The 13,549-nt window shown below is 38.8% G+C and overlaps 2 protein-coding genes across 7 annotated transcripts; one reads left to right on the forward strand and one right to left on the reverse strand.

Moving 5' to 3' along the window:
• The first annotated feature begins 884 nt into the window (after nt 1–884).
• Nucleotides 885–6,164, forward strand: cirbpa (cold inducible RNA binding protein a). Of its 6 annotated transcripts, XR_006106369.2 has the most exons (8): nt 885–1,027; nt 1,761–1,871; nt 1,995–2,101; nt 2,523–2,655; nt 2,742–2,880; nt 2,969–3,027; nt 5,630–5,721; nt 5,816–6,164. XR_006106369.2 is itself a non-coding variant. In XM_042497126.2 (7 exons), the coding sequence occupies exons 2-7, from the start codon at nt 1,772–1,774 to the stop codon at nt 3,625–3,627; spliced, it is 552 nt and encodes a 183-aa protein (XP_042353060.1). In that variant the 5' UTR covers nt 885–1,027; nt 1,761–1,771; the 3' UTR covers nt 3,628–4,571. The 6 variants fall into 6 exon arrangements, 5 of the variants coding, with proteins under 5 accessions (XP_042353060.1, XP_087941519.1, XP_042353061.1 ...); XM_042497126.2 differs by lacking the exons at nt 5,630–5,721; nt 5,816–6,164 and adding an exon at nt 3,614–4,571; XM_088085393.1 differs by lacking the exons at nt 5,630–5,721; nt 5,816–6,164 and adding an exon at nt 4,285–4,571.
• A 2,334-nt stretch (nt 6,165–8,498) lies between these two features.
• ndufa13 (NADH:ubiquinone oxidoreductase subunit A13) lies at nt 8,499–12,206 on the reverse strand. The gene is made up of 5 exons (XM_042497129.2): nt 12,050–12,206; nt 10,088–10,166; nt 9,929–10,000; nt 9,751–9,820; nt 8,499–8,725 (listed from the first exon to the last, which is right to left on the reverse strand). Exons 1-5 carry the CDS (start codon nt 12,141–12,143, stop codon nt 8,606–8,608), a joined length of 435 nt encoding a protein of 144 aa, XP_042353063.2. The 5' UTR covers nt 12,144–12,206; the 3' UTR covers nt 8,499–8,605.
• Between the last annotated feature and the right edge of the window lie 1,343 nt (nt 12,207–13,549).

Genomic DNA, 13,549 nt, shown 5'->3' on the forward strand with positions numbered 1-13,549 from the left:
ATCAAAGTGTAAAACATGTCATTTTCTGTTGCCAATAGGTGGCGCTCTGACTATCAGTTAAAAGTGTCATGTTTTCAGGGCAAAACTCTCATCACACATGTGAAGTTTTGGGCAGATGGGACCAGTTACAGCAGTAACATACCACCTCCTGGTTCATGTTCACATGCTTGCAAGGGGCACATGGTGTTATGAAAACTCAAGCTTTTGTAATTCTTTCAGTTTCAAGAGGGCCTTCGCTGACCGCTCGGGTCCTGCTAAGCCAGGGGTAGGCGACTTAGCCCCTCTTAAGTTGCTCCTGTGTCTCTGACTAAAAATTATATGGAAATGAATCGAGATTATTTCTTAAAAGTTTTCATTCAATTTTTCAATTGCAAAAATATGTAGCCTGTACACAGAATATGAAAATGTATTTCATTTACTAAAATATGCATCATATTTCTGTGGCCTTGGTGTCTTATCTGCTAAATTTTGCCAAATTTAAAAAATGGTGGGCGGTCCTGGATCAAAAAAGCCTGACTAGCTATGGATTCCAAATCCAAGATAGGAGAAGTCTCAGAGGAAAATGGAGAAGTTATTAGTGCATAGAGATAATAATAACAGTGCATGGATAGATCTTTTAATTTTTACCACCTTTTGCAAGGTTAATGTAACAAAAAATAATAAATAGTGGTCAAACATATTGATGAATGCTCACGTAGACCCATTAATAATATTGATAGGCTAGTTTGACTATATATGTTGTGTTACCTGCGGCTCCAGACAGATTTTTTTTTGTTTGTTTTGGGCCAGAAATGGCTCTTTTGATAGTAAAGGCCGCCGACCCCTGTGCTAAGCCATGCCTGCATGAACCATGATGTTACACCGTCGGTGCAGTAGATGGCGGTATAACACGCCCACGTTACTCTGTGACCGCTTATAAAGCAGCAGAAAAAGACGTCGGCGCTGTTTAAAGAGGAGCCCTTCCTCCCCGCTCCTTCAGTCGACCTGCAGCTCCGCTCATCCGCTCCTGTCTACCGCCAGTGAAGAGGTAACTACCGCTCATCATTTATCACCGTTATTCATTGTACTTGTCGTGTAAAGGCGACGTGTTCCCGTGCAGTCGTAATAACAAGCTATACTTAACACGTTCACTATTTTCCTCGCGTTATCTATTTATAGCTACGTGTTAAAAAAAAAGAAAAAAGAAAAAAGCGAGCACATTTAGTAAACGGCTGCTAAATTTATCACATTATGTCAGTGTTTGAGTGAAAACATTTTAAACTGTGCATAGTTGTGCATCATTGTATTAGTGTGTTTTTGAAACTATGTCACTTGAAATTACGGCATTTAGGCTCGTGACGCTTGTCGCGATGTCGGCCCGTGTAACAAAAGTGAAGCCCACGAGCTCGGTGCTACAAAATGGCGCCGAAAGGAAAAATGCTAGCTACCTAATCCGCTACATAACGGTACCACGTTTAGAGGCCCGAAGCCTGACTCGATTTTGGTCGAACAATGGCGGCGATATATTGAGGCGGAAAGCCGAATACACGTGTTTTAATAAAACAGCGTGGTTTCGTTTAAGTTTTATTTAGCTTTAACGCGTTTTTAATGCAGCGGGTTAAAGAATTAACGGTTTGGTGAAAAATATACGTAGCGCGGATTTTAATGGCCGCTGACCTACTTTGGTGCTGCGCGAGCGGACGGTGTTTGATGCTGTTTTTCGGACTATTACACACATTTTTACCGGCGTTTTTTTGAGTGTGCTGCGTTTTTTTTTCCAGCTATATTGAAAATGTCGGACGAGGGCAAATTGTTCATCGGAGGACTGAGCTTCGAGACCAACGAGGAGTCTCTGGCTGCGGCCTTCGGCAAATATGGAACCATCGAAAAAGGTAAATCTCTTCCAACATTTGCTTTGTTGGAAATCACTGATGTGCATATGCATTTTTTTTCTTTCCTCTTTGACGATGTTTGTATTTAAGTGTAATTGTGTGCGTTTTATTACCCTCTTATAGTGGATGTGATCAGAGACAAAGAGACGGGGAGATCTCGCGGTTTCGGCTTTGTGAAATACGATAACTGTGAAGATGCGAAAGATGCGCTGGAAGGCATGAACGGCAAGGTAACGATGCACTGCTAATTTTATCACTATCAACATGTTTTCATGGTATTGCTAATTTAGTGGCGGGAAATTGAATCACATTTCATTTTTATTGTTATTTTCCGAAATCCAATTTCTCGCTTTCAGTCTATGCCTTAAATTAGGTTGACTTGTAGCATCAGGCACATTTTTATTTTTTTTTTTGACACATTTAACATATTGCAAGTATACCTTTTTTTTCCCACAAAATGATGTGAAATTTCTTATTTTCACCAATGTACTTTATTTTTTTTAACTAACTTATATACCACTTTTCCTAATATTTATAGGACTAACAAATCGCACATTCTCACTGGGATCCATTAAATATCTGATGTGATGTGTGCAAATGTTTTTTGTTAATATAATTCTAAATTTGCTATGATTCCTCTTTGTGCTGCAGACTCTAGATGGACGGGCCATCCGCGTGGATGAAGCAGGCAAGGGTGGACGCACCAGAGGAGGTTTCGGAGCAGGACCAAGAGGATCGCGGGGTGGATTCGGGCGTGGGAGAGGTGGACGAGGTTACTCCAGAGGTGGACACTAGCTGTCTGCGTTTGCATAATCTCTTCTACTCACCACTCCTTGCATCTCACCATGTCCAATTATGTCTTTGTCGCAGGTGGAGGCTACAATGGAGACAGGAGTTACGGTGACAGGAGTTACGGTGACCGGAGCTTTGGTAATGAGGGCAGGTTTGGCGGCGGTGGCGGCGGCAGCCAGTACAGGAGTGGTGGATACTCAAACTATAGAGAAAACAGGTAAGAATTTGTGAAGCCGCATAGGAGACAATCTGACATTTCTTGAACAAAAATGCAATGTAATCTTTTTTTTTTGTTCAATTTCCAGGGGGCAGGGTGGATATAGTGATCGCTCTGGATCCTACCGCGATAATTACGACAGCTATGGTAAGCATCAATGATATGCATTTCTGCTGTGTATGTAGACTTATGTTGGGGCTGTACTTATCAAATTTCAAAATTATATCTAATCTGCTTTTTAGACCTTTTTTAATTTTTAAAAACCAATATAAGTATACCTGATAAAATATAATTGTATACCTGTTTTTAAGTTAGATATATGAACTTGTTTGTGGTGTGCTGATTTGTTAATGTCACACTAGGCGTGATCAAACATTAAATTAAAACAACTTCACAGCCCCAACATATAAAGCTTTGTTATAATGTATGTCCCTCAGTTTTGTCCCTGAGCCTAACTTGATGCCTCTTAACGGTTCCCAAATTTTGCTAGCCCCCTCCCCCACCCGTCCCACTCTGATAAAGAGGCTGGCAAAAAAAACAATTTAACACAAATGTTAAGTTATTCTGATGTTGCTCATATCTCAGCGGATGGAGCCCCTTGTGCAAAAAAAAAAAAAGAAAAAAAACTGAGGGGGGGTGTATGGACTTGTCTGGTGGGTTGAGGGGGATGTTTTGAAACTCCAGTGTTGGAACTTGCAGTGTCTTTACCTGTGTGCCCACTTCTTATCCTCAGCTGCACACGAGTAAACATCTCCCTGATTCAAGATCATCACTTGGCTGGCTGTATTTCAAAGATGCGCTCCTCAAGAAAAATGTCCACGTGTTATTGCTGACCTTTAGTTTTGTAGTTCTGTTGTAGTAGCTCAAGCATCTTAAAAAAAAAAAATGTAGCCATGAGTTTTGGTCATTCCTTAACAAACCATGTTACAAATTACAGTTCAAGACCCTTACCTTGCTTGATTGGGCACCTCTATTCCTCAAAGGTCGTTTGTTAACTACAAGGCATCTGTGTTCTCTGATTAGTACTGTCAAGTCCCAATTTGGGGATCGAACAACGGCTCTCTACATGGCTTTTCCTTGAACAGCCACTACCATCGCTTTAGACTTTTTAACCAGCACGTTAAAGTGTCTCCTGATTTTTGATTCCTTGTTTAGTTTTTTTATATATATCTATATTGATATCCGATGGGGCTTTTTTTTTGTTTGTTTTTTTCCCTTTGCTCATTTCCCCTCTCAGTCTCTGTGGCCAACCTACCTCTTGACAGGTTTTAAACTGAGTGAGGAAAGAAATAACTCCAAAAAACAGACTTTTGGGGGATTTTATGCTAAATTCCTTTTTACTATTAAAAAGTCTAGCTGAGGCTCCTGTATGTTCAATTTCCCAAAAGAGTGAATTCCTTTCAGACTGGTGAACTACACATCCGAAGTGGCCGGCTGTTCATGAAGTTGCAAATTGCAGCATGCTACAGTCTGTCCAAGGTATCTTCTGTGCTCTGCTCAACATCTGCATTTTAAATGTGCTGTAAAATGGACTAATCTTGTTTAAGTGATCGAAAAATGTAACTTAGTTTCCCCAAAGTAATATCTCAACCGGGAACAGTTTTGTACTTTTTGTTCTTTGTATGATCAACGTTTTTTTTTCTTTGTCAGTTTGGCTTCATGGAGCCTATTAAACAGACTGTGGAAAATAATCTTGATTCTTTTGCCTTTCAAACTACCGCATGGGGGAATTAGACTGCGAGCTGTAGGCTCATATGTTAATGTAATGCTGCGTGAGAACGACGTCAACTGCTAGAGCTCTGAAATTAAACATGGATTTCAATGGTAGGCAATTATTAATTGGCAGTTTAGCTGAAGTTAATTTAACGACGGAGGAACGTCCACGTCTAGTCCGAGCTGCCCTCTAAGATTACAAAATTAAAGATGGTTTTTGGCCCAGTGCGTCCTGTACATGTCTAAAAACCATCGACTTCGCCAAATGTGTTGGGCAAGTTAGTTTTTTTTTTTTTTTTGTTTTGATTTTTTTTCGTGCAGCGAGATTTGAATATTAAAAAAACCCCTAAAAGTGGCACATGGTAATGCTGGGAAAACATCAGCCGGTGTCTGGTCATGTTAATGCTTCATTACGTTCAAGAGGTCAGCTACTTCAAAAACCAACAAGTCCTTGGAGAGTGAAGTGTTGCGCCTTCCAACAAGTGCTCATCAGAGAGGAAAGCTGCTCTCTTGCCTAGGTCATATGTGGAGAAAGTAGGCCAATGCACGTGAGGTAAAAATCTCCTTTTGCTTTGCTCACATCCTTCAAACTCAGTTCTCATTGTTTCCATGAATACCTTCAAGTTAGTCGTTGTTTTTAGTCCCCTGCTTCAGATGTCGCCTACAACATGCCATGGCCTCTTCCCCCCCCCCCGATTGGAAAAGTTCATTGAGAAAATGTTTCTGTGAAGCTCATCTGGATTGTAGTGCTCCACCTCCTGAGTCCACAAAAAAGCATTGGCCTCTAAGTCATGGGTAGTATTGTGCTCAGTCCACTTCTGTTCACCGCATTAGTCCTCAAATTTGCTCCAATAATGTCCCACAGCAGTCCTAATTGATGTTTAAGGTTTCTAGACTGCATTCAGTTTTTCTTTGTATCCTTACATATGAATAAGCGGTGAGTTTCAGACTCAACTAGTGCTGCATGCATTGTGTGTTTTGGCTTGTGTCACATGTTGATTGCCAGGTTTAACCTGTCTCTTATCTTTTTCTTTAGACTGAACTGGCTGTCAGAGGCTTCAGTGGATCTCCTCACAGCTGAAGTATCAGGCTTTGGAGGGCAGTGATCGACGCAGATCCAGTAATCGGGTAAATCATTGTGTAATCTTTAAAAAAAAAAAAGTTTTGTTGCCAGTGCGTTCAAAACTCACCTAGCTGATGATCTGTCACTGGTTTGTTTCAGGTCCAACATGCAGCAGCAGCAGTGGCGCAGCTGTAAGCGGTGGCTACATGGGGGGATCCTGCCAACCAAATGTTCGAGGCCTTAATTTGCCTGTCGGACGCATTTTTAAAAAAAAAAAAAAAATGTAATGGTTGCCATTCAAAGGTCCCAAAGAGGAGAAAAAATGTACAAGATGACAGAGCTGTACACCCAAGTGTCTGAAAACTCTCCTTTGACTTAAGTTGGTCTGAATGTGAGAATAAGTCATTTTAAAGCAACAGATCTACATTTAAGATGAAGTTCAGAGATGTTACTTCTTGATCTTTGTGTATTTCAACTTCAAAAGTAAAACTGTGGCAGAAAATCAGAACTTACCTTTTGTGCTGTCTTGTTTACCTGGTGGGGGGGTGTTTGACAGATTACAGCAAGATTAAGATGATGTAAAATAGTGGTTTTCAAACTTCACCTGAATCTACCTGCTTTTGAATAATTTTTACAGCAACTACCCTCCAACCAGCACATGTCATTTTTGTTAAAACAAAGCTGCTATAAAGTACAATACAGCGCTGTCATCAGTGTCTGATTTGTGGAACAGTTTGGGTTAATAACAGTTTTGCGGCATTAATCCATTCATTACACCTAAATCAGTGTGACAAGTAGTCATTTTGTAGGCGTGCAGGCTTGCACTAACAGCCATCATCTCTCTGTAAACCTGTCACTGGTGGTCAAACTGTGATAAAACTCGGCCTACCGCTCTAAAAAGTTATCTTTTGGAGAATAACTAAAACTCGAAGCAAAATTAATTGTTCACTATATATTGGCGCTTTTGGAGTAATAATAAAAATTTGTAGGATTTGGATTCTGAATTTGGCGTCAACTACAACGGCAATAATCAGCATTTGGGGCAGCCCTATAAACAACCTTTGTAACTGAAAAAACCTGAAATGCTACTTCAAATGTTTATCCATCACTACTAATTTATTTTTGGCATCCAAAAATGGTTACTTCCATATGAGATTACAAAGTACTTTGATCCTTAACTTCCAGTGCTGCATTATACAAACACTCAAGTATTTCCATCTAAATGTATTAAATGTACTCATTCTGAATGGGTCCTTTCAGTTCACCTCTATTCCTTTTGCATGAGTGTAAGCAGCATTTAACCCTGTGGGACCCTTACTACATTTTGCACAATGCCCTAAATAATGTGTCCTGATCATATGCATATGCACACACACACACCTACACAGAGGCCCATACACACCCACACCTGCACTCCTTCAAGCAGTGTAAACACCGGGCATTTTGCAGCACAGGGGGGCACCGAAACAAATTGTGAGAAAGTATGTCTTTGATTTAGTAGATTTTGAGACCATTTGTGAGTTTATACAAGTGCTGGCACAGCTAAATGTTTAAATATGTGCAGATATGGCTTGAATATATTTAAATGTTGAAAATATTTCAATTTTGTGTTTTTCTCATAAAAAACTTTTAAGGGGTTAAAATTCTGAGAATGAATAGATATTTGGTACTGGTCTGAAGTTGTTTGAAAGATACAAAAAATGAAATATAATGTTACTTAATAGTATTTTTAAAGCAGTTCTCAGAAAGGTTGCATTTTGGGACCTTGGGGTCTGAGTGAGTTTTCCTAATTATCTAAAAGTGCGCAAAAATATGAAGATCAGTGTTGTTATCACTGACACATCCCAGTCTACAATGACCCCCCTTAAAAAAATCCTTATAGGTCTGAAGTTGCAACAAAAAAACCTGGAAAAACATATTAGTGTATAGTATTTTAAAATCAGTTCTCAGAAGGGTCCCTTCTGGGGACCTAGGGGTCTGAGAGGGAATTTTGCAATTATTTGACACTGCACAAAAATTTTAAATGCACAGAAATCAATATTGTTGCTAATCCTTGATATATCTCAGTATGCAATAATCCCCTCCAAAAAAATCTCTTTAGAATATATAATATGTGAAAATAATTTAGTTTTACATGCCTTTTTTGTGATTTTCTCACCAAATCATGGCATTGTGTAAACAAAGCAGAATTTCGAGGGTTGAAAGTCTGAAGATGAATAATTATTTGGTATTAATGATCAGGTCTGAAGTTGTTTAAAAGATTGAACCAAAGAAACGGTTAAAAAAAAAAAGTATAATATTTTTAAGCAGTTTTAGGGGTCTAAAAGGGAGTTTTTCTGATTATTTGAATTTATACAAAAACTAAAATGCAGAGGTCAGTGTTGTTGCAAAATATTGACATATCCCACACAATGATAACCTCTGCCCAAAAAAAATCCAAAGCAAAGGAAAAATAATTCATTTTTTTGTATTTTTCTCATTAATAAACAGTGCCATTGTGTAAACAAACTGGCATTTAAAGGGTTGAAATCCTGACATTTTATTAATATTTGGCATTTATGATCAGGTCTGAAGTTGTTTAAAAGATTTAGCCATAAAAACTGGAAAATAATATTACTGTATAGTATTATTAAAGCAGTATTCGGAAACCATTTTGGGACCTAAGGGTTTCAGAGTAAAATTTTTAAAGGGGGTACAGAGGGTTAAATGTACCTGGTCAAGGTGGAGATTATTTGCTTGATATTATATTGGGTAATTATATAAATGCAAGTTCCACCACTGGAACTGTACATGCTGTGAAACTGAATCTAAACTAAAACAAATGCCAACAGGAAAAGGAGAGTGAGGTACAGAAAAAAAGATACTTTAATATTGAAAATGTACAAGCTGAATTGAGCGAGGGCTCAGGTCCGCAAGGTGCTGGCCGTGGAGCTCCAGACACTGTGGGTCTCACACATACCACGTAAAGCCGTAACGGGTGTGCAAAAGCTCCTCGCGGGGGCGGAGGTTGAACAGCTCGTCCGACAGAGGGGTGACCCAGCGGTCCGTGTGGAAGACGCTCTCACCGACCTGCACAAGTGTTAACAGGACACGGTTTTTAAAAAAAAATGAAAGTATGTTGAAAAAAACATAGTATAATGTGCAAAATAAAACCATAATCCTACGACGTGTTGAAAAAATTGTAGCATGGTACGTCTAAAAAAAAAAAAAAAAAAATCACATGGGACGCCTGGTGGCGTAGTTGTTAGGAGCAGAGGTTAGGTCCTCGCAGCAGCGGCCGCGGGTTCAAGTCCGGCCTCGGCCCTTTGCTGCATGCCATTCCCCCTCTATCTCCCCCATTCACACTATATCTGTCCTATCAAATAAAGGCATTAAAAGCCCTAAAAATACTTCTAAATCTTTACATTTTTTTTAAAAAGATCACAGTATTGTATGTTAAAAAAATAACTGTGTGTGTGTGTGTAAAAAAATCAAATCTTAGTATAGAATGTCAAAAAACACAATAGTTCTGTTTGTCAAAGTATCGACATATAACACTATTTTTTTGCTCAAAATAAACAATTCTGAACATAACGTAATTTTGTGTGCGCTCTCATGCAACTACTTTAGCTAGTTGCAGTAATATGAGGTGGATATAAAGTGAAGTATTCATATAAATGTAAAATGGAAACTAATGTGTTACTTTGACCCACTGTTTTGACCCACTTATGTACTAAACTGAAGAACTGAAGGGGGAGTTACTTGAATAACACCTGGAATACTACGTTAAAAAAAAAGACGAATAAATCCACCTTGCACCTTAATATAAAATGCTAAATTATCTCACATAAATATTTTTTCTTTTCAATAACAGACAGGAAGAGTCATTTCTTAACCATCTGTGTATCCATGGGTTAATAAAAGTATCGTGGCTGTGATAAACCTGCACCATCCTAATGTCTGAATGTGCTGAGTGAGTTTTTGGATGAAAATTAAGCAATAAGTCATCGGCATACCGCCTATAGTCGAAGGCTACTAGGAGTTTCACAACAGCAGTGGGCTGAAATCATCACATATGAACAGCAATTCAGTGAGAAATCACAGCTTTTCTTTACCTTCCAGCCGGGAACATCCTTCATGAGGATCGCCTCCTCTTCTAGATTTTCCCGTAGCATACGTAAGGACCTGGACACACAACCAATAATCTGTTAACGTAACAGCTAACATGAAAGATTTACCAGTAGGTTTAAAAATGTGTTGTGTATATGTGTATGAGGGTTTTCTTTTAGTTACTTTCGGTCATGCTCCGCCTGCAGCAGGGGCAGCAGGGCTATCCTGGCTTCCAGCTCCTCAATCTGCAAACGCCTGCAACAAACAAACACATCAGCACTGGTTCCAGCCGGGCTGTGAAATATTATACAGAGTGTGACATAACTGGAAGAAATGTCCTACCTCCTCTCTCTGTTCCAGCTAAAAAGCCTCCAATAACCAAACACCATGATGCCAATGCCAATGCCAAACATGCTATATCCTATAGATTAAAAAAAGTGATTAGTGACAGTTTAAGGCAACATTGTGTTTTACCACAGATAATTAATGCCGGGTTTGGTGCAAAATCCAGGCTACATTATCAAGTTTCAGTGTTCCAACATTAACCGAAGAGGAAAAAAATTATCAAAATTGTGCTTTCCTGAGATGTCTTTAAAAACTGTGGTTTCCACTATCATACGGCATCCACATACAAACAGGCTTTTGATGACTGGCAGCAGTTATATATTCAGACACTGAAATATTTGACTTGCCGCGCATCTCAGCTTCACACCCATTTTTTCAACATCGCCAGGACCTGCTGCACCATTTTAGGGCAGCCAGTGCTATGAAAAATAATTTATTTGATAAAATATTCTGGCATTTAGCCAACAACAACTTTGAGAATTAAAAAAAAAAAAAAAAAGGCTGGTTACAGCGTATCATAGAGGTGGCTTTTTCCCTGTGTCAGGACCTTTGTGAAAGTGACTTCACACTCATGAAATCTGTCCTCTCAACAGTATACAGAACACAGTATACAGACACATACTGTATATATAAAGGAATAGTGTGCCCTTTTAGGGAGATTTTGTGGCATTCTGCAGTGAGGACTGCAGATAGCAACCAGCTTAAACGGCTCCAGGGTTGAAATTCCTTCAGTACTCATTATTCAAGAGGTGTTTTACCAGGAGCTGAATTAGCCAGTGATTCACGCTGGGAATTGTTTTTGAATTTTTAGTATAGGTGCCAGAGTGCATAAAACAGCATCAAAATAGAGCTTGTTTCTTTAAAAAGAGGTCCCAATTGGAGGATCCCCAGCACCCTTTAAAAGAGGTCAGAGCTAAGTCCCTAATGCCTAAAGCTCTAGAGGCATCCTATAATCCTAGAAATGCCCTAAAATTCTAGAAACTTTTTTAAAAATCTGATAAATATCCTAAAAGTCCTAGAAACATCCTAAATCTTAGAAACATGCCAAAATCCTAAAAAAAAAAAAACCCAACTGAAATTCCTTAGAAACCTGATAAATGTCCTATGCTCAAATAAACATTTTAAAATCCTTGAAATGTCCAACAATCTTGGAAAAGTCCTAAAATCTGAGAAATGTTCTAAAATCCTACAAATGTTCTATAATCTTCGAAATGTCCTGGGAACGTGCTAAAATCCTGCAAAATCCTAGCAAGTAACTGTCCCTTGGCCTCCTAACATTTTGAAAAAGTGGCCCTCAACCAAAGCAAGTTGAGTATCCCTGATTTATAACCTGTGGCATCAGACTTGACTTACTTCTGTAGTTTCTGGCTGTGACAGAGTAGCTCATGTTCACTAACACTGACTAACTCTCCTCGGCCATGGAAATAATAATAAGTTAGGTGGTGTTCCCCTTTAGGTTCAACATCAGTCCTGATTCAAACAATACCTTAAACAGATTGATCTCAAGATACCCACACAGCTGGTAAGCTGTATGGTTTATTCCAGTTGCACAGTGAACTGCACTTCATCAAATATTAATCTAGTACCCTTTTTAGAGCCATGTAGCACACTCAGACTGAGCCTGCTGTAAACCAAGCAGCTATGGTAGCTAGTTAGCAAGTAGCTATCATCACTGTCAACAACTAGTAAACATTTTTAGTGACTTTCATGTTATATAGAAAACCGAAACTTGCATAGTTGCTCCACATGATAGATACCAACTACCGAGCCTCCAACAATTTTATCATTTCCATTTTATCAGATTATCTTTTGTTTCTAACTGACGCTGACCCGTTAGCGTTAGCTTCTGTTAGCATTAGCTTGTGTTTACTAAGTAGCAGATGTCCTCGGGCCTGTGCGTATTTAACAGCTCGTGTGCGGATTTGTTTGTGTCGCTAACTTCGTTTGACATGTAAGTACCTGAGAGTCCTCGTTTCGGCAGATTTCTCTTGTAGTCAAAAGCAGCATAGCCTCCCGGAGGAGGCATGTCCTGCTTCACCTTGGACCCCGCCATCTTACTCCGGCTTCTCCTCTCCACAACGCCGGTGACGTCACTGCAGGAAATCTTCTTCTTTGGTGCGGAGAGGCTTCTGTCGCTCTACCGCCACCACCTGTCCGGCTGACGACTACTTATTTTTACACATGGCAGACGTGCGGGGCTGGTTACAGTTCAGAGAGGCTGAGCTGTCACACTTGACAGTGAAGACATTTGTGTTTAAAACAAGGACTTTATTCTCAGCATTGTTTTCTTGCTGGGTGAGTTTTTCATACATAAATTTGTATATTTTCAGCAGTTTGAACTGTTGAAGAATGAGAAAATCACTGAAACCTGTCAAAGACAAGAAAGCTCTTGAGCTGTTGTAATATGTTTAAGTTAATGGTTCGTGCCTTGCTCTTTTTTTTGTTTGTATTTTGTACATTTTCAAACCTGAGCACAGTGGCCGGCAGAATCAGTGACTTGCTTTAAATCATTTCCTGAAACCCATTTTTATAGATTTGCTTTTATGTGATGTTGTCTTTTAATTTTTTTTGTTTATCTTTTAATTCCAGGGTTAGGGTTACTGTTAGAGTTATTACTAATGCTCTGTGTCTACTGCCTTTATTTTGTTACTGTATTTTTCTACCATGTTTTCCACCTCTAACTCTGCCATAACTCTTTCTGGCCTTTGTTCTGCATTATTGACTAACCTGAATTGTTTTAAAAAGTGTGGGGTTCACTGCCTCGGCTTTGCTTTGTTTGTCAAAGCACTTTGTTAACCGTCCTTTTAAAAGTGCTCTGTAAATAACGTTATTATTTTTACTGATTTCTTTCACAAACGGGAAAAATACAGTGAGCAACTTGGGAAGAATGATCCAATATTGAGCAAGGAATTAGTAAAAAGTTACAATCACTTGAAAACAAGCACAAAAACAATTAAATTGTTTGAAAAGGGTGTTTAAAAATACTAGTAATTGCATTGCATAATTTCAGTTTATAATTATGGTAATTAGAAGTGCTGTTCTCTGGCTTATCTTTAAATCTTCAAACTTGCCAAGTTGCTCATTGCTTTTTTTTTTTCTTACTATGGTTGAGAAGAAATCAAACCAATTTGCTTGAAAATACTTATTATTTTGTAAAAACAAAACAAAACAAAAAAAAAACAAGGTAGCATATTTTACAAAATTACTTACTTTTTTTATTGCATTTAAATCAATTTGTAAAAAATAAGAATAAAAATTATAGTAAAAACTCTTCTCTGTTCATTTATGGTGTTCTCTCCTTTTGTCTGTGATTTCAACAACCTGTCTTTCCTGTTATCAGCTCGCTTACAAACGGTTATCTGAGCCCTCTTTGTTACATTTTTGCTCAGTGAAATGTTCTTTGTCTACTCTTAAGTTTCGCTTCAATGTTTGACCTACACACTGGAGGAGTCATTATGT

Source organism: Plectropomus leopardus, chromosome 12 (assembly GCF_026936395.1).
Source record: "Plectropomus leopardus strain MGB_pleo_1.0 chromosome 12, ASM2693639v1, whole genome shotgun sequence".
Lineage (NCBI taxonomy): Eukaryota > Metazoa > Chordata > Actinopteri > Perciformes > Serranidae > Plectropomus > Plectropomus leopardus.